This window comes from Eublepharis macularius, chromosome 2 (assembly GCF_028583425.1).
Source record: "Eublepharis macularius isolate TG4126 chromosome 2, MPM_Emac_v1.0, whole genome shotgun sequence".
NCBI classification, from domain to species: domain Eukaryota; kingdom Metazoa; phylum Chordata; class Lepidosauria; order Squamata; family Eublepharidae; genus Eublepharis; species Eublepharis macularius.
Genome location: NC_072791.1, coordinates 62,615,713 through 62,634,105, shown reverse-complemented (window position 1 = coordinate 62,634,105; position 18,393 = coordinate 62,615,713). Strand labels below are relative to the sequence as shown.

General features: G+C 40.6%; 1 protein-coding gene across 1 annotated transcript in view; it reads right to left on the bottom strand.

The window, feature by feature from the left end:
* Positions 1-18,393, bottom strand: part of RYR3 (ryanodine receptor 3) — a 479,585-nt gene that overhangs the window by 240,475 nt on the left and 220,717 nt on the right. Inside the window, exons 43-47 of the mRNA XM_054969918.1 lie at positions 16,086-16,189; positions 6,884-7,019; positions 6,113-6,293; positions 4,159-4,264; positions 2,265-2,385 (exon numbers count right to left, since the gene is read on the bottom strand). Of these exons, the coding sequence (XP_054825893.1) occupies positions 2,265-2,385; positions 4,159-4,264; positions 6,113-6,293; positions 6,884-7,019; positions 16,086-16,189 (648 nt within the window). The remainder of the gene's footprint in view (positions 1-2,264; positions 2,386-4,158; positions 4,265-6,112; positions 6,294-6,883; positions 7,020-16,085; positions 16,190-18,393) is intronic.

Genomic DNA, 18,393 nt, shown 5'->3' with positions numbered 1-18,393 from the left:
TACCTGTTACATTAATCCCCCCAAAGAAAATAATTGGATAGTAATTGGATAAATTTGGATAAGTAAAGCAGGAAAAGTTTGTCACCTCTTTTAAAAATAGAAGGGATTGCTTTTGAACAGTGAAAAGGGCATAAAAGACCAGACCAGAACACAATGGTTTGCATTCTGCCAGTCTTCCTCCAATCTATGGAACCTCCCTTTAACCTAAGGGGTTCTTCCTCTAAAGGAAGAGCCATGGAAGGCTCCGTTGGCCTGTGAAACTTTCTCTAGTCTAAGATAGGAGAAGAAAGTCTGGTTAGAGGCATATATCCTAAGTTCTCAACTGTTATTCTATCTTTCCCTCTCTTCACCCCCTTGTTCTTGCTTTCTTTCCCTCTGGTTACTTGTATTGCCTTACTGCACTGATGCATTCTTTTTCTTCCTGCTAGTTAGCTGCTTTATCACTCTACCTCATTCTTATTCCATTCTTTTAAAGTGGTCCTGTATTTTTCCTTTTTTGAAATGTTTGGATGGTTCTGGTTCTGGAAAGATTGTCTATCAATTCCAGAAAAGACAACGTAGCTACGCAAACTGCTTTAGATTACAGAATAATGTAAATAAAGAGGTAGGGCATTTTAGAGAGTTTACCTTTTAACTAGATGGGCCGAAAGTGATTAGTAAGGCAAACTGTTGGATACTGTATGGGTATGTAGCCATTTGCTATCTGTCTTTATTATTTTGTTTATATGTTATCTCTTGTCTCCCCCTCTCTAGGTCACTTTCAGATTTTCCCTAGAAATGATGTCATGCTGTCAACTGTCGGCCACCCCCTATGTCTGCCCCTCTCTTGTCTCCCACAGGTTAGCATCATCCTTGGATTATTTTCTAGGGATTACTGGGGGAAAGTATTACTTCCAGTTGTAATATTAAAATCTAACAGTTGACTCCCACTGAAACTGTCTCATTATCCCCAGTCTACTGTTCTATTTATTTGCATTACCTTCCAACTCCAGATTAGATTTTTAATTAAAATTAAACCAATGCAGCTGTGAGCATTCTTAAATTGGTGTCCACTGTGCTGGTTGAATGTCCCCATACAATTTTGCTTCATTGACCTTGATGCTGCAATTTACACTGCCACAAGTCAGAGCTGGTCTTTTCATTACTATGGCTACTCAGGCTCCAATTACACATTACAGTGTTCCATTTTTAAAAAAATAGTCAAAATCAGTTTAAACTAACTGCATGGCAGAACAAAAGAAATTTCACTAGACAGAGATTGTTTAACCCTTTCTGGTTGGTGTTCAGCTCACTACCAACCTCCATAATCTGATCTTTCACTTACTGGGGAAAGACATGGAGCTGAATCCTCCCATTCTGCTCAGTTAATTCCTCATGCTTTCATAGGTGCAAGTAAAATGTGCAGTTCAAGATCAAGAGATCATGAACATGCAGCAATCACTGAGGGGATGGGTATTATTTGGAGCTTTATTTTACTCTCTCTGTTCTTAATCTGTGATTTGTAAATTGCCACAAGGAAAGACTGGTTATAAATATTTTGTTGAATAAAGATACATAAAATATGATAACTGTTTACTTAATTATGTATTGTGTATTTAGAAAATGTGTTATTTATTTAGAAAACTCCACAGACCTATTTGAGGTAGCTGATAAAGTAAAACAATAAAATAATAATAGTCAGTACTAAAAAAAGTAATAAAATTAACAACAGCCCCTAGTGGTGTAAAAAAAGCATAAGATAGTTTAAAATAGTATTAAGCAGCATAAAACACTAATAAAAACAATTTTAACAGTTAACATGAAACAGCTGTCTGGTAAGAGGCTGGCTACAAAAATAAAAGTAAAAAGCAACCTTTTGATTAAAAGCCTGAGTAAGGACAAATGTTTTGGCTCAGTGTCTGACAGTGCAAGCTTATGCAGAATTACATCCTTCTAAATCCACTGAAGTCAAAGGGCTTAGAAGGGTGTAACTGTTTAAGACTGTGAATAACAGAAGGTAGGTGCCGGATGAACCTCAAGTAAGAGAGTATTTCATAAAAAAGGCATCAGCACAGAGAAAGCCCTGTCTCTAACGGACACTTTCCTCACCTTTGCAGGTGGGGGCACAAAAAGCAGCGTGTAGAAAGACGATCTTAACATGGGAGGAAGATTTTCAACAAGAATTTTAGCCGTGATTTATTTAAAATTGAAAAAGAAACTGAAACAGATGAAATTTAGTGACCATCTTTTTAAATGCCTTCAGAATAGCAAACAGATATAGCTACCTTTGTTTCCTGTTGGCAGTTTTAGTGGTATGCTTATAATCCCAACCAAGTCTTCTGTTGGCACCAGGGAGCGCAGGATTGACCGTATTCTAATGGCTTCACCCTTTCCAGTTTGGATGAGCTGAGGAAGCATGTTTACATTTTGATAGAATAAATATTCAATTTGTAGAGGTGAAAACAGACTATTCTCCATCCCTTTTTCTGGTTTTGTTTTTCTAATTGCAAAATTCGACCCCTTCATAATTGTAAAATTATGACCCCCTTCTTTTTAGCTGAAGAGGAAACACTAATGACTTCCACTTCTTTTATTGATGCTCTCTTTACAGTGGGTCAAAAGTCAACTACTATTCATCATCCCCATGGTGAACTGTTTTAAATCCACACATTTGACACTTAACACAATTTCACCATGGCAGGGGAGTGGTACACAAATCCTAACTTAGCATAGTACTTAGCAAATAAAAAAAACCAAGAGGCTTCCTCTGGCACCTTTTGGTGTAACAGTCAAAGCTGCATTGAGAGACTACATGAATATTGATCCATCATTAGAGAAAAGGCAAAGGGGGTGCCATTGCAGAGATTTGCTGCAAAACAAAATCACATGATTTGCCAAGGTTTCTTTTTAATAATAGTATTCTAATAACATTCGATTTATATACCACCCTTTAGGACAACTTAATGCCCCCTCAGAGTGGTTTACAAAGTATTATTATCCCCACAACAATAATCACCCTGTGAGGTGGGTGGGGCTGAGAGTGCTCCAGAGAACCATGACTAGCCCAAGGTCTGCTACCTGGCTTCAAGTGGAGGAGTGGGGAATCAAACCCGGCTCTCCAGATTAGAGTCTTGCGCTCTTAATCACTACACCAAACTGGCTCTCAGTTTACAGTATAAATATATATTACTTTATCATAGCAGCCTAGCCCAGCCTGCAGAATACCACCCTGAAGGGTGGCTGTTGTGAACACTTTCCTTCACAGCTGAATTGTGGGGGCCCTGAGCAGCCTAGTGTGATGACATCATTTCTGGAAGTGATGCCATCACACTGGGGCCAGGAGCGCGCACACACACACACACAATCATTCCTAAATTGAGTACTCTTCCAAAAGCCCAGTATTTTTCCGTAGACCATCTGGCAACCATAGTCTGCGCATGCACTAAAAAATGGAGGGGAGAAAGTAAATTTCCTCCAAGCTGAGTGGGAACAAGCAACACTTTTGAGCTCCCTGTTGCAGAAGGGAGAGGAGAAAACACTCATTTATCTTGGTTTCTCTTCAGCCCAAGACAAAAGCTTGGGGTGGGAAGAAGAGAAGGCTTCTGACTACCACCCCTCCCACCCCAATAAATTTGCTGCATCTTATCAAGTCTGGAAAGCAGCAAAGGTTCTAAGATGGGAGATCAAAATAACGTGACTTACAACTAGGAGTCACTCCTGATTCCTCACACCCTAAAAACCTTTTCTGGGAACGGAGCAAAATTTCTCCAGAAGAAGATCAGAGGCCCATTCCCAGCTGGGATTTGACAGCTGATGGCAGCAAGTAGCAGCAAGTGGCAGCAAATACACACAAACAGGTTGCAAACAGCTGAACAGCCACTAAAGCAAAGATAAACCTGCCACAGATGAGATCTTGACACAACAATCCTTGAAGACATCTCTGAGCAGAGGAAATATTTCTCAAAATCATTATGAAGTTTCTAGCCCCAACACAGATCACAGTAAAGAGCAGGAAGTGTTGACCTGATCAGGTATAGTCCCACCTGGTAAACAGGAGCAGTTCACAAGAGAAGATAAAGCAGAGGTAACAATCTCCCAAAGAAATGAGATTCCCTTATAGAACTCAGATAAATCCCTGCATTCATCGCATGTTTCTGTATAAAGAAGAAAGCCGCTTACGTGTATTTCTGGTGCACAGCGCCCAAGCAAATCTATAAGAGCTGAGTAGAAAGACATAATTGCATTGCCCATATGCACAATCTCTTCCTCATCTTCCTCAAGGCTGCTGAAAAGGAATCAACCAGTAGTTCTTGAAATCATTCAGACATGTCAACAGTGTATGAAAATTAAGAGCATAATAAAAAAGAAACACCTAGGCTTCAACAATGCAAGGATTAATGGAAGTGGACAACTTGCTGTCAGGCTGTGCATTTCAGAACAAGCTACTATTACAAATCACACGGTAAGACAGAATTAAAGGCAGAATGTTAAACTAGAACCCACTCCTTTTATTTATTTAGAATTGTCACTAAAATAAGTAGAACCTTGACCATCCCTGGTGCAGTGTACACAGCCTCGCCTGAAGACTGGAACACACAAGGGGCAAAAACACACACAAAGGGTAAATAAAGCTGCCTTCTACTGAATCAGACCATTGGTCCAATCAGGGTCAGTATTATCTACTCAGACTGGCAGTGGCTCTTTCAGGAAGCCATGGGCCCAGAACTTACCGGGGGCACCAGCTTGTGGGCTATGGGGCATGGGGTTCAGAAAAAGGTGTCCTCCATGAGTGCCAGGCCTGGGTGGCTCCAAGTTCCCCCATGGGACCGCATGGGAGTAAAAAAATCCAAACTGCCTGGCCAGCCAATCAGGGTGGGCTGGCCGGTCTCTGAGGGGCAGGCCTGTCTGGCAGACCTGAACTGACCAATTTCCAGTCAAGTCTGCCTGGTAGGCTTAAAAGGAAGAGCTGCTTGGGCCCCATGTGCATTCTATTGCCACCAGCATCCCTCCCTTGACTCAAGCTGGGTCACTATGACGTTTTGAGCCGGATGCCCCAGGTACCTCATCTGCAGGAGGAATTCTTTGTTGCGGGCTGTAAATTTGTCACAACTTTGGGGGGGGGGGGTGTTTTTGGCATGAGGCATAGATCCTCTTGGGTGGAAACATGGCCTGTGTGCACTGTTTCCTCATAGCTGGGGATCCCCTTAAGGGATCTTGGGAGTTATGCAGGGCAAGGACAAGCCCAGCATGGGGGCTGTTGGGGCATGCTTGTTCCCAGGTGACAGAGGTACCACGCAGAGGTTTACACCCATATGGAATCCCACTTGCTGTCATCCCATAGTGCAGGCAGACCGAGGGGAATGGGGACCACCAGCTGGCAGGCAGGTCAACTGACGATGAGATCCATGCCCCATGCAGAGTCAAGGCTCCTGTAAGCTGTAATCAATAAAGTTGTGGCCTTTTATCTCCACTTGTTATCTCCATGTCTTTGTTGCCTTGCCCTTGCCCCTCAAGTTGGCCCCAACAAGAGGTCTTTCATATCACATGGTCCTTTTAACTGGAGGTGCTGAGGACTGAACCTTGGGACTTTCTAAATCCAAAGCAGAAGCTATTCCACTGAGTCACAGCCCCTCTCCCAAAGACACGGGATTGGATGCAGCCTGCTTTTTTGCTCAGTCTCACCCAATTCCTCTCCTTTCTACAGTCACATGATTCTGTTCTTAGTAGATTCTGATCTCAGTGAACAAAAATGTAACTTGACATATGACACTAGTGTACATTCCTGTCAACAAATACTAGTTAAGACACAATAACGTCATGGGCAAATCAGTTCCACACTGCTGAGAATGACCAATGTGTAACAAAGTTTACCACAACAATAAGCACTACAGTTGCACAAAGACAGAGAAATGTGATTTTTTTAAAAAAATGGAGAGTTAATCTCCTCCCAAAAAAATCCCCCCTTTGTCTGGTCATTTTAACTATTTCTCTTTCAGTTTTAGAGCTTAGAATTACAAAAGCAAAAGTATTTTATTACAGCATGAGATTGTATCCCAACAGACAGTATGTTGAATATCAGTAATTTAAACACCATCTTCCAAAATAGTGGAAGATGTTGCTTACATTCACTTACAGTTCCCTTTTATATCCCTGAGAGGGAAGGTCAAGAGCTGGATTCTCGGAGATCTTAATTGCTCCTTGCATAGCAGCTAACAAACCATTTCCTCCTTCTCCTCTAAGAGCTGGGCCAAAACATTCTGGTCGTCGAATAAGAAGCTTGACAACAACACTGGCATTCTCCTCAACACTTTCCCCTAGAAACAAAAAAAAAGTCCTACTGTAATGTTTTGCTATGCAATGGTTTGTGTTTTGTTTCTGCTGGTTAATGGGAAAACATCTTAGGACGTCACTATTTGCTCTCTTCCCCATCTCCATGCAGCCTCCTGACCTACATAGCTGGCCTTGCAGGTTCTCCAACCTCAGGAATCAGCTTCTCCAGAGAGGAGGACATAAGAAAGATACTTTATAGTCAGTATTTTCTGCTGATGAATCACTGGATCCAGGCAATGCTGGATGAATCCAATCCATAATATTAGCATATATAATCAAATTTCTGCACAGTCAGCTTTATCATTTCATATATCTGATACAGATCTTTTGTTTTGATATAAATCTGGATTCTACACAAGGTACATAAACTTCATCACCATTTGTAACTGATTTATAAATTTACCACACATATTTAAGCTTTTCAATGCAAAGATGATGGCTAGAGATTTACAAATAATTGGAGCTACAATTTTTGATCACATGAGCAACACCTCAAGATCCATTCGTAGTTAATATTCCATTTCTTTATCAAACTTTCCCCACATATATAAAGAAGCTAATAATTTACACTTACCATTAACAAAAACAGCAAATCTTAAGAATGATAGGTAACGTTCTCCCTCTATTGGATTCCAACCAATGTCAGGATATCCTATTGCCAAGAGCATTGGGCAGCTCTGAAGTCCACAACCTGCCAAGTAGGTTACAACCTGGAAAATATGGACAATTGATCCATAATGCAGTACCCTGTTGTCATGCCTCAGGTGTGGTGAGCCACCTTACCCTGCCACCACTCTGGGATTTAGGGTCCCTTGGGAAGGCCCAGAGTACCCTCCCAACCCTTCTGAGGACCCAGCAGAGTAACAACAAACAAAAGGATTTATTTACAAGGAGGTCAGTTAATATTAAACAAACAAGGGACATTAGCAACAATAGATGGGTGAAAGCAAAATAAACAAAAGGCCCTAGTGCGACTGAACTCACTGTCCCTCTGTCCGCCAGGCCTGTCTTCTCACCCTACCTGGATGAGGGCCTCTCTCCCTAGCAGAAACCTCCTCTGGCCTGCTCCCTGGGAGAAAGAATACAGGCTTCCCCCCTCTCCCAAACTTATATAGCACTAGCCCCCTGTGTTCTGATTGGCCAAAAAGGGCACCAAAATGGCCCAGGGGCTCCTGGGAATCGTAGGCAGGCCTTCTCTCACTGCTAACAGGCTTCTGAGGCCTTGCTAGGCCTTCCTGGCACAGTCAGCTCATGACACCTGTATATTGGGGGGGGGAGTTAAATTGTCCATATGTCAGTATTACAGCAGCTGCACTACTTGTTTGCCTGCAGATCCAATTCAAGGTGCCTGTTTTGATCTTTAAAGCTCTTTATACAGTGGGTCCCATACTTAAAAGGCTGCTTCTTCCCATATGTGCCTGAACAAACCTTAATATACTTACAACAAACATGCTCTCTTTCAAAAGAGGTGAAATCCATGGCTACCAGGCAGGAATGTTTTCTATGGTGGCCCTATGGTGGTTTTAATGGTGTTTTAATATGACAGGTTTCTAGTAAATCTCTCTCTGAGCCATGAGGAAGAACAGTATTGAAGACTATATTTTATTTTATTTGAAAAGACACTGCTTTCAATATAGGATATAGAAATATATAATGCCATTTATGTTGAAGCTGTTTACTGACAGTGACAGAAGGCTAGTTGAGAATGATCTAGCCTGACAGGTACAAAGTCACGTGATTGTATGTCAGATGATACACAAAGATAATTAGACAGTCATAGTGAGTCAGCAACTGCTCCTTGATTGGTTAATTGTCTTGGCTTATGTAACCCCCTGTAACTAAGTAAGAATGTACTTAAGGGTTGTAATGCTATTATATTCTGCCCTCTGTTGGTACAGTGTGTCTGGCAGGGCCTTATGCCGGTCAGTCTTGTAACAATTGCAAACTATTAATATATAGTCACTGTAAATAAATATCATACACCTTTAATGTTGGGTGTGTGTGTGTGCCTCTACAGCAACGGTTCCCTGCAGCTCAGCATTGCTATCTGCACACGCAAGGCGTGTCCTGACAGGGTTATGGGCCCAGAACACGGCTGTGGTGCTGGGTTCAAGTGCAGTGAACTGTGAGCTACTTTGGAAGATGAGAGATTGGAGAGGCCAGGAGTGACTACCTTCATCAGGCGAGGAGGAGACAGAAAGAAACCTGTCTACTCATGAAAGTGGGACTGAGAAGGAGGAGGAAGAGCTCCAGGTTCCTATCTAGGGTCCAGCCCTGGTTCCTGTCCCAGACGACGGCATGGCGCAGATCCAGATGGGGTTACCAGTAGGCAAGCTCACCTCCAGTAATTATAGCATCTGGGCACTAAAGATGAAGCACTACCTTGTCAGGGAGTCGCTGTGGGAAAGTGTGGATGCACCTCCTCATCAGCCAAGTCCTGCAGAGCAGGTGAGAGACAGAAAGGCTCTTGCTACAATTGTGTTGTGCCTGGGAGACAATCAGCTCATACATGTAGCAAACAAGACCAGCGCAAAAGCTGCCTGGGATACTTTGAAAGAGATATATTTACAGCAGTCAGCTGGGTCTGTCATAACTCTTACCAGGAAGCTTTATCGTATGCAACTGTCTCGGGGAAGTTGCGTGAAGTCTCATGTGAACTCCATGGCAGAGTGTTTTCAGGAGCTACTGTTAAGGGGGAAAAACCGTTGCCGAGCAGGACAAAGTCTTAATCTTGGTCTCATCGCTCCCTGACACGTACCTTCCATTAAATGCGGCCCTTGAGTCTCAAGACCTGAATACATTGTCCTTGCAATACATTACAGGGCATATATTTGAGTTTGCTGAGTGATTTGCAACCAGTGACTTATCTTTGCCTAACTCTGGGAACAGTGCCAAGCCTGGGAGCGGTTCCAGGAGAGCTGATAGAGAAACACAGCACAGCTGTAGCAGTTCAATCAGTGTTTCCAAGCCGAGTGCAAAAGAGGAAGAGAAGCAGTTTGCTTTAACCATTCGTCGGCATTGCTTTTGTTGTGGATCATTGAATCACACTCGCAAGTTTTGCCGGGTGTTGAAGACCAAGGGCAGGAAGAAGAAATCTATAAATGAGTTTGACAACGTATCCAAGGGAAGTGCCAGGCTAGTGGTGTCAGAGTGTCCCATAATGAGTGGCTGTTAGATTCAGGTGCAACAAGGCTGTTTTGTTTTGATAAGACCTTGCTCCGGGACATGCATTCTTCTGAGCTTACTCATGTGAACCTAGCTGACGGCAGTGAAGTGCAAGTTTCAGAAGAAGGAAGCCTAGACTTTGCAGCGTTGGGGCATATATTTCATAATGTATTGTATGTACCCAAACTAGAATCAAATTTGCTCAGTGTGGCTTGTTTAACACAAGCTGGGTTTACTGTGTCTTTTTCGCAAAAGTCATGCACTATATCAAAAGGGGACAAAGTGTTAGTGACTGGGAAGTTAAATAATAATGTGTATGTGGTTCACAATATGCCAGCAGGTGCCCAAGTAGTTATGAATAAGAGTCCACATGATGGGTGCATTCATTTGCTGCACCGTAGGCTTGGGCACATGGGATACAAAGTAATTAATAAAATTTTGGCTTGTCTGGGTACAGAAAAGGTAAAAAGCTGTAACAATTTTCTTGATTGCCAGGTGTGCAAATGTGTAAAAGCAAAAGCGTTTCCCGTAGCAAAAACCAGTACTAGGGTGACCACAAGACCTTTAGAATTGGTTCATATGGATATTTCTGGGCCTTATCCTAAGAGTTTCACAAAAATGAAATTTGCGCTCTGTCTAGTGGACGATTTCAGTAGATTTGGATGGATCTATCCTTTAAAGCACAAATCTGAGGTATACCAAACTATTAAACGTTGGTGTTGCAGGGTAGAAAAGCAGCTTGGTGAAGAGTTGGCAGCTATTCAAACTGACAGAGGGGGCGAATTCATGTCCAAAGAATTCAAATTATGGCTTGAGAGTCATGGCATTCACCATAGAATTGCAAATGTTGCCACACCATCTGAGAATGGCGTGGCAGAAAGGAGAAATGGTTTGGTACAACAAGTAATGAATGCTATGCTGACAGATTCAAATCTGAGCAAGAGATTCTGGGCTGAAGCTATCTGTGCTGCCTGTTTTATATGTAACTGTGTGTGGTCGAGCTCAATTGACCAAATCCCTTATTTTATGTTATTTGGCAGAAAGCCTAAAACAGTTTTTTTAAGAGTGTTTGGTTCAAAAGCGTGGGTAAATATTCCTTTATCTCAGAGGAGAAAAGGTGGTCCCAAGTCCAAACAATTGACATTTTTGGGCTACCAAACGGGCATGAAAGCCTATAGGTTTGCAGATACTCAGCAACAACTAAGTTTTAGCAGATCGGCTAGCTTTAACGAGCACAGCAACTGGAACAAATTACATGGAAGGGAGGAGCAGAGTCAAGTTGTGTTACCTATTACAAATGAGGCTGACAATATGCAACAACAAGAGGTAAGGCAGGAGATAAAACAAGAGATGGTTACTCCAGATCAAAAAGCCTCTGAACATGCACAAAGTAGTATACAGCAGCAATCTGATGTACAACCGACTCGTGTGTCGAGTAGAAGCACTAAAGGATGTCCTCCTGTGAGGTATGGTTATGATGCCAAGGTTGCAGCATCTATTAATTATGTTTACATACCAGAGCCCAAATCACTTCAGGAGATACTGAGTTTTAATAGCCCTGAGAAAGAGGCTTGGTTGGCTGCAATGCAGTCTGAATATGACTCCTTAATAGAAAATAAAGTGTTTTCATTTACTAAATTGCCTGCCAGAAAAAAAGACTGTGGGTTGTCGCTGGCTGCACAAGGTTAAACAGCTACCAGATGGTAGTTATCAAAGAAAGGCCAGATTAGTGGCCAAAGGTTTTTCGCAAACCCAGGGTTCAGATTTTGATGAAGTATTTGCACCCACGGTGAGGGCAGAGTCCTTATGTTCAGCTTTGTGTAAAGCAAGTGTGCAAAACCTCAATGTATATCATTTTGATTTTCAAACTGCTTATCTGAATGCAGATCTGGATCAAATATTGTTTATGGACCAGATTGAGGGATTTGAATCACAAAACAAAACACTAGTGTTGCAATTACACAAGTCAATTTATGGTTTGAAACGAAGTGCATTATGTTGGTACAAATGTATCAGTACTACACTGCCTAGCATAGGTTTTATTGCTGGGATTGCTGATAAGTGTGTGTTCAGCAAACAGGAAGATAATTCACAAGAATATGTAGTTTTATTTTGTGGATGACCTATTATACCTCTGTGAGGGTGACAAACCATTGAATAAGTTCAAATACAAACTGAGTAGTCACTTTAAGATTAAATACCTGGGTCCCATTAAGCATTATTTGGGTTTGGATGTGACAAAGAATTCTAAGGGATGTTATGAATTATGCCAACAGCAGAAAACAATGACGTTGTTGGAACAGTATGGCATGACAGATGCCAAACCAGTAAGCACACCTATGACTACTGGATACATTAAAGAACCTAAAGACCAAGAACTAGAATGCAAAAAGAAGTATTTATCCTTGGTGGGAGCATTACTTTACTTAGCATGCTGGAGTAGACCTGACGTGTTTCTGGCAGTACACTGGTTGTGTCAGCAAAGTGCTAACCCTTATAACAAGGATTGGGTGGCTGCCAAGCGGGTACTCAGATATTTAAAAGCCACTGCTGATTATAAGTTGATTCTCAACGTCAAACAAGATTCTGAAATATGTGTATATACCAACTCCAGTTGGTGGGATGATAACACCTCTGGCAAGTCAACCACTGGGTATGTAATATTTGTACATGGTGCATTAGTTGTGTGGAAATCTGTGAAGCAAACGCTAGTAGCAACAAGCAGTTGTGAGTCAGAATATGCTGCCATGTGTTCTTGCATTCTCACTTTGGAATGGTTGTACCAATTACTAAAGGATCTTAAGCTGAAATGTAGTTTACCAATCAAAATGTATTGTGACAATTCAGCTGCTATGCAAATTGCAAATGAGCAAGGAATAAGAGCTTGCAGTAGACATATTCTAATTAGGTATCAGATGGTTCGGCAAGCTGTGGGTGACAAGTTTGTAACCATAGATCATTGTAACACAGATGAAAACATCACTGATGTATTTACCAAAAGTTTGTGTCAAAAAGTTTCAATATTACAGAAATCACCTCGGTGTCACTTCTGTAAACAAGGAGTGTTGAAGCTGTTTACTGACAGTGACAGAAGGCTAAATGAGAATGATCTAGCCTGACAGGTACAAAGTCACGTGATTGTATGTCAGGTGATACACAAAGATAATTAGACACAGTCATAGTGAGTCAGCAACTGCTCCTTGATTGGTTAATTGTCTTGGCTTATGTAACCTCCTGTAACTAAGTAAGAATGTACTTAAGGGTTGTAATGCTATTATATTCTGCCCTCTGTTGGTACAGTGTGTCTGGCAGGGCCTTATGCCGGTCAGTCTTGTAACAATTGCAAACTATTAATATATAGTTACTGTAAATAAATATCATACACCTTTAATGTTGGGTGTGTGTGTTTGTGTCTCTACAGCAATGGTTCCCTGCAGCTCAGCATTGCTATCTGCACACGCAAGGCATGTCCTGACAATTTATTCTACTGAAGTATAGAAAAATAAAACAATATTTTAGGAAAATAAAAAGCACATGAAATAAAGTTATGTTGAAATAATTAAATTCATCTTTAGCATAAATTAGCTTTAGGAAAGAAGAGGTTGTGAAGAAGCAAAACAAGACAATTTATTTCAGTTAATATAGGCCATAGTAGTAGTAAAATTTATTGTCTATAGCCATAGGCCATCACAAATTTTCCATACTATACATCACATAAGCTAAAAACTGTTACATCTAGTGTCACAGATTATAAGAATTAAATAAAACAATACAATATCCCTGAATACAGCTATCCCTGAATTCATGAAACTGCCTCATTCAGTACCACCTTAGATCTAATCTTCTTGGTTTTAAGCGCAAACTGAGAGACTCTGTAGGATACAAGGTTATCAATGTCTGATAACAAAAACACAATCTTCTAGATTTTGGAATATGTGTTTGTGGCTAGTAGGATTCCAGCCAAAAATTTAGCTCTAGGCATACGATATAATGGTCAATAAAATAGATAATGGGAAAGGTTCTACACTGTAAGAGATCCACAAATGCAGACGCAATGTTCCACAGGAGTATAAGAATAGCGTCCAACCAAAAGAGCTGATTGCGTCATCTGAAAGCACAGAGCAGTAAAAGACACTCTGAGATTATAGTTAGAAATGGTGGCTAGGTAAGTGGATCTTAAGTGATCAAATTTAATTGATTTATACCAAGGGACTGCTTTGGATTTTAATATTGATGACCAATTCATCACTGCATCTGACTTGTAAATCCAGTTCCTAAGTAGGGAGTTGTTGGCTGAAACCCCCCAAAAGGTTGTCAGGGATGGTATATCTTTGACGAATGGTGCAAAGAAAACCAGTGTGTGTGTGTGTGTGGGGGGGTCTTTGGATAGTAATAAGTTTACTGATTGGTGGCTTAGGGAGTCAGAATGGGAAAGTTTGACCCTTTTCCAGTATTTTAAGACTGCAAGGTGTACCCACACCCTAAGGGAGGGGAGTCCACCTTGCAGCTCTCATCGGGGCAGCAGGAGCACCTTTATGTAAAGTTAGAATCCATCTCAAAAATTGAATTTGAATTATCTTAGAAGTGGTTAGAATATCCTCCTCCTGGCACTAAAAGATTATATGGCAAAGTGAGAACAAAACCTGGGGTATGAAATAGATTTGGAGCAATGGATACAGATATGGAGATTAAATATCAAAATAAGAAAATCAGCCACCTTCAAAGAAACCTATATAAAATGTTTTATAGGTGGTATGCAACACCAGAAAAATTAGCAAAGATGTATCCTGATGTACCCAATAAATGCTGGAAGTGTAAAGAGAAAACAGGTACCTTTTTCCATATATGGTGGCTATGCAAAAAAGTGAAGAAATATTGGAAAGGGATACATGAATTGTTGCAAGAGGCACTAGAAATGAATATAACTTTCAAACCAGAAATGCTCCTACTAAATATAATGCCGGATGAGATAACCAGGGAAAATAGACATTTGATAATTCATATAATAACAGCAGCAAGAATAGTATATGCCAGATACTGGAAAAATACAGATATACCGACAAAAGAAGAATTGATAGAGAAAATTTTAGAGACGGCAGAACTGGACACACTGACAGAATTAATAAAAGAAAAAAATAGACATAATGGGAAACAAAAATTGACACCACTCTATAGTTGGATTGAACAAAAATATAAAGTAGGGACTTAGCTGCACGTTAGCAAAACACAATTAAATGAATGGAAAAAGAAAAGAAGTATTAGAACTAAAAGAAGGTAGACTTACAGTGACAATAGCTTAGTGAAAAGTAATATAACTATGATGGAATTGTAGAGATGGAATGAAGTGAATGGTATATAACATGTAACAAAAAAAATGTAAGATCTCGATTAATTCTGTTATCAGAGTGAACTGGAGCTAAAACCAATAAAAATATTTTTTTTTTAAAAAAGGAATATCCTCCTCCTAACCCCACACTTTGGCTCCATATATGAGATGTGGGACAACCTTGCTGTTAAATAATTTCAGTGCTGGATCTATCAGTTGCCCCCCCCTCTCTTTGTATGAAAAAAGTGTAGGATCGTCCCTACAATCCTTAGCGCCGAGGATTTAATCATCGCTAGGTGTATGTTCTAGTTCAGAGTCTCTTTAAAAGTTACTCCAAGATATTTAAAGGAGCTACATTGTTTAATTGGGTCGCCAAGAATGCTCCAGTGGGAAATTTTTGGCTTTCTCCTGAAAACCATTACTTTAGTCTTTGTGTAGTTGACACGGAGAGCTTCTTTAGTACAATAATGGCCTAATTGATCTAAGAGTCTTCTCAAGATATAGGCCATAGTGATTGGTAGAAGATGGCTTAATATGCAGTTTTAGCCTTGCGGACTGCATTCCCCCCCCCCCCGCTCCCCCAAGTGCTAGTGTAAGCAGTTGGGTTTGGCAAATTCTATGCATAGCTGGTTGAGAGACAGTGCTGATACTGCAGACATGATACTTCCATTGACTTTTTATGTTCTTTGTCAGGGATTTTGAATTGGACCAATTCGAATAGAAAACCAAGGTAAGAATAAATGGCTGAAAACTTTTGAAGCTGTTATTTTTAGACACAGAAGGAACAAGAACTAACATAGTAGTAGGGCTGTGAGGCCAAGTTCGTCCTAATATGTTGAGAAAGAAAGAGAGAGAAGTGCTGTCAAGTCACAGTTGACTTATGGTGATCCCTGATGGGGTTTTCAAGACAAGAGACATTCAGGGATGGTTTGCCATTGTCTACCTCTATATAGCAACCCTGGTCTTCCTTGGTGGTCTCCCATCCAAGTACTAACCAGCGCTGACCCTGAGATCAGACAAGGTTGGTCTAGCCTGGACCATCCAGGTCAAGGCTGTAACATCTTAGCATAGTGAAAATATGTTCCTTTTTAAGTTTATAGCATATTCGTAACCACTCAATAGCTTTAAAAATCAGGGAAATTGTTACTATTTTACTTAAGAGTGAATTGATGGTGCCAGCTTAGAAAAATTAACATGGCTAGTGAAAATTATGCCTCATTATGGCAATATTTGATTGGGGGGGAAACAGAAAAGCAGAGAAAAAGCTCAGGCAATAATTAATTACCTTTTCCAAGTCCGGCTCCTCCAATGCCAGTGCAAGCTCGTTATTGTCCATTACAGAGGCAGCTGCTACATCTAGTGGAGTAGAACCCCTCATTGAAGGAGAGGCTGAAAGGGAAAAAGTGAAAACTCAAAGTAACTACAGTGCTGTTGGACCCAATGTTACAGTAAAATGATTATGTTGCAGTTCCATTCTGTATACAGCAGAGGGCAGCAATTACATTTTAGTTTAGAAGAAGAAAATCATATTCCTGTCTTAAAGTTTTAGTTCAATATCTTGGTCTATTCTCATTGTTGCAGAGGGAACCAGAACCTTTTTTTCATTCATTATCACGTCTGATTTCCCTGTAATGGAAATAGGCCAATTAACATATTTACACTTAATTTAGAGAGATATCAACATTTAAATACATCATGCCACTCACAATGGGAACAACTTTGTTTTTTTAAATCCAGACCTTTTTGTTTCCAGTTTCTATGTCTAAACTATAAGAGAGCATACTGGAAACAAAATGTCATCCTATGGTGGTGTGACTGACTGCACTTTTTAAAAGCCTGGGGGGGGGGTTCCTTCCTCCTCACTTCAGTATGCTCCGAATCTTTACGGAGCATACCGAAGCGAGCTAAATACCAGTATCCCGAAGCAGGATTCTAGTAATTCTGGATTTCTCCCCCCCCCCATTTTGGGTAAACCTGAAGTGGGAAACCCAAATCTTTTGGGGGTGTACACCCCTAGAGGAGACTTTCCCTACCCAGTTAAACAGAGAGGTAGCCTTAGAGAGTGGAGATATCCCTGGTCAGGTGTGACTGGAAACTGCCTTTGGAAACCTTAGGATTCAATTTAAAAAACTGAAGGAAAGCACTAGTGTTTGAAGAGAAGGGGTTTGGGATACTAGAAAGTGAGTACTAGCATTCTTAAACCCAAAAGAGAAAGGGAATACTAAAAGAAAGTATTCTAGAGTTTTTGGGGAAAACACGGGAACAGAAGCCTCTAAACATAAGAATTTAAGTATCTATGAAGAGCATAAGAACTAAAGTAGGTGCATGTACTGATTTTACATCAGAGATTTCTATGTTGAATTACCTCAGAAATGTTCAATCCTTGATTTCATCTAACCTTTCCCCTCTAAAATAAATAAGTTATTTTTGAATCTTTAAATTGTCTCTGGTTCCATTTCTGTTGTTTAAGGATAAAGAAGAGGGATAGAGGAGGAGAGAATGTCATAGGTAGATGATCAAACTTTCTGAAATACTCGGGCTATTTACTCTAGCCGACAAAATGAATAACACTGCAGACTTACAGAAAAAATGCTCTCTATTTTCAATATTCTCTAAGTCTGAATGCCAATGATAAGCTCAGTTCTATCAATAAACATCTCTGCATTGAAGCCCCTGGATTTAGATGCCAAACCTACAAAGCTGGGACAATGTTAAAATCTGCCAAGTTGACTAAAGTCAGGAAAGAATCCCTCATATGACAATATTCTGTACTATTATACCAATGTTGCATTACAAGTACTGATCAGATACCATTCAGCCCCATCCAACTATGTGGAATTCGAAATTTTGCTCTATAAGCATTACAAAACACCTTGGCCTGGCAAGAAAAGAGGAGCTAGACTATTTATTTGCCAAGTGAAGAACATTGTTTTATTTATGCCTCACTTTCCCTTTAATTTCCAACTATATTTATACCAAATGTAAACAACATCAAAAGAAAGTGGTTAGTTCTAATTCTTTCACAATATTTAAATAAAACGAATAAGTTCCTTAACTGAATAATTCAGTCCCTATAACTCTGTTACTGAAAAAGTTTGAAAAATACTCATGAGCAATGTTTCCAGGCACAAGCCTTAAATTGCTTGGGGGCCAAGGTACCTAAAGGACAACCACTAAGCCCTGTTCTCTGTCCTCCCACTCATGATATAGGTGAAGCAGGTGGTGAGTGACTAAAGACAGAGGCTTCTTAGTTGTAGCACCTTCCCCTCCCCTTGAGGTTCACCTGGTGCCTATCCTTGCCCCAGCACACACCCCACCATGGATGACAGATGTATGGGTTCAAGTTTTATTTATTTAAATGGCTGATCAACATAATTGCTTTTTACTATAAGCTAACTATCCCAAGGGTGGGCTGTACTAGGCAACCAACTGCAGCTGCCTTTTATGAGGAGGTCTACCCTGGATCCAAACTTGGCCAGCACTTCTGCCAGCCTTGTTTATCCTCTGCTGCTAATCTAGGTGCCATTGGACCTGAATCTTTCTCTTTGACTGCAGACCAACACGGCTACCCACCTAAAATTATTTTCGTAAGT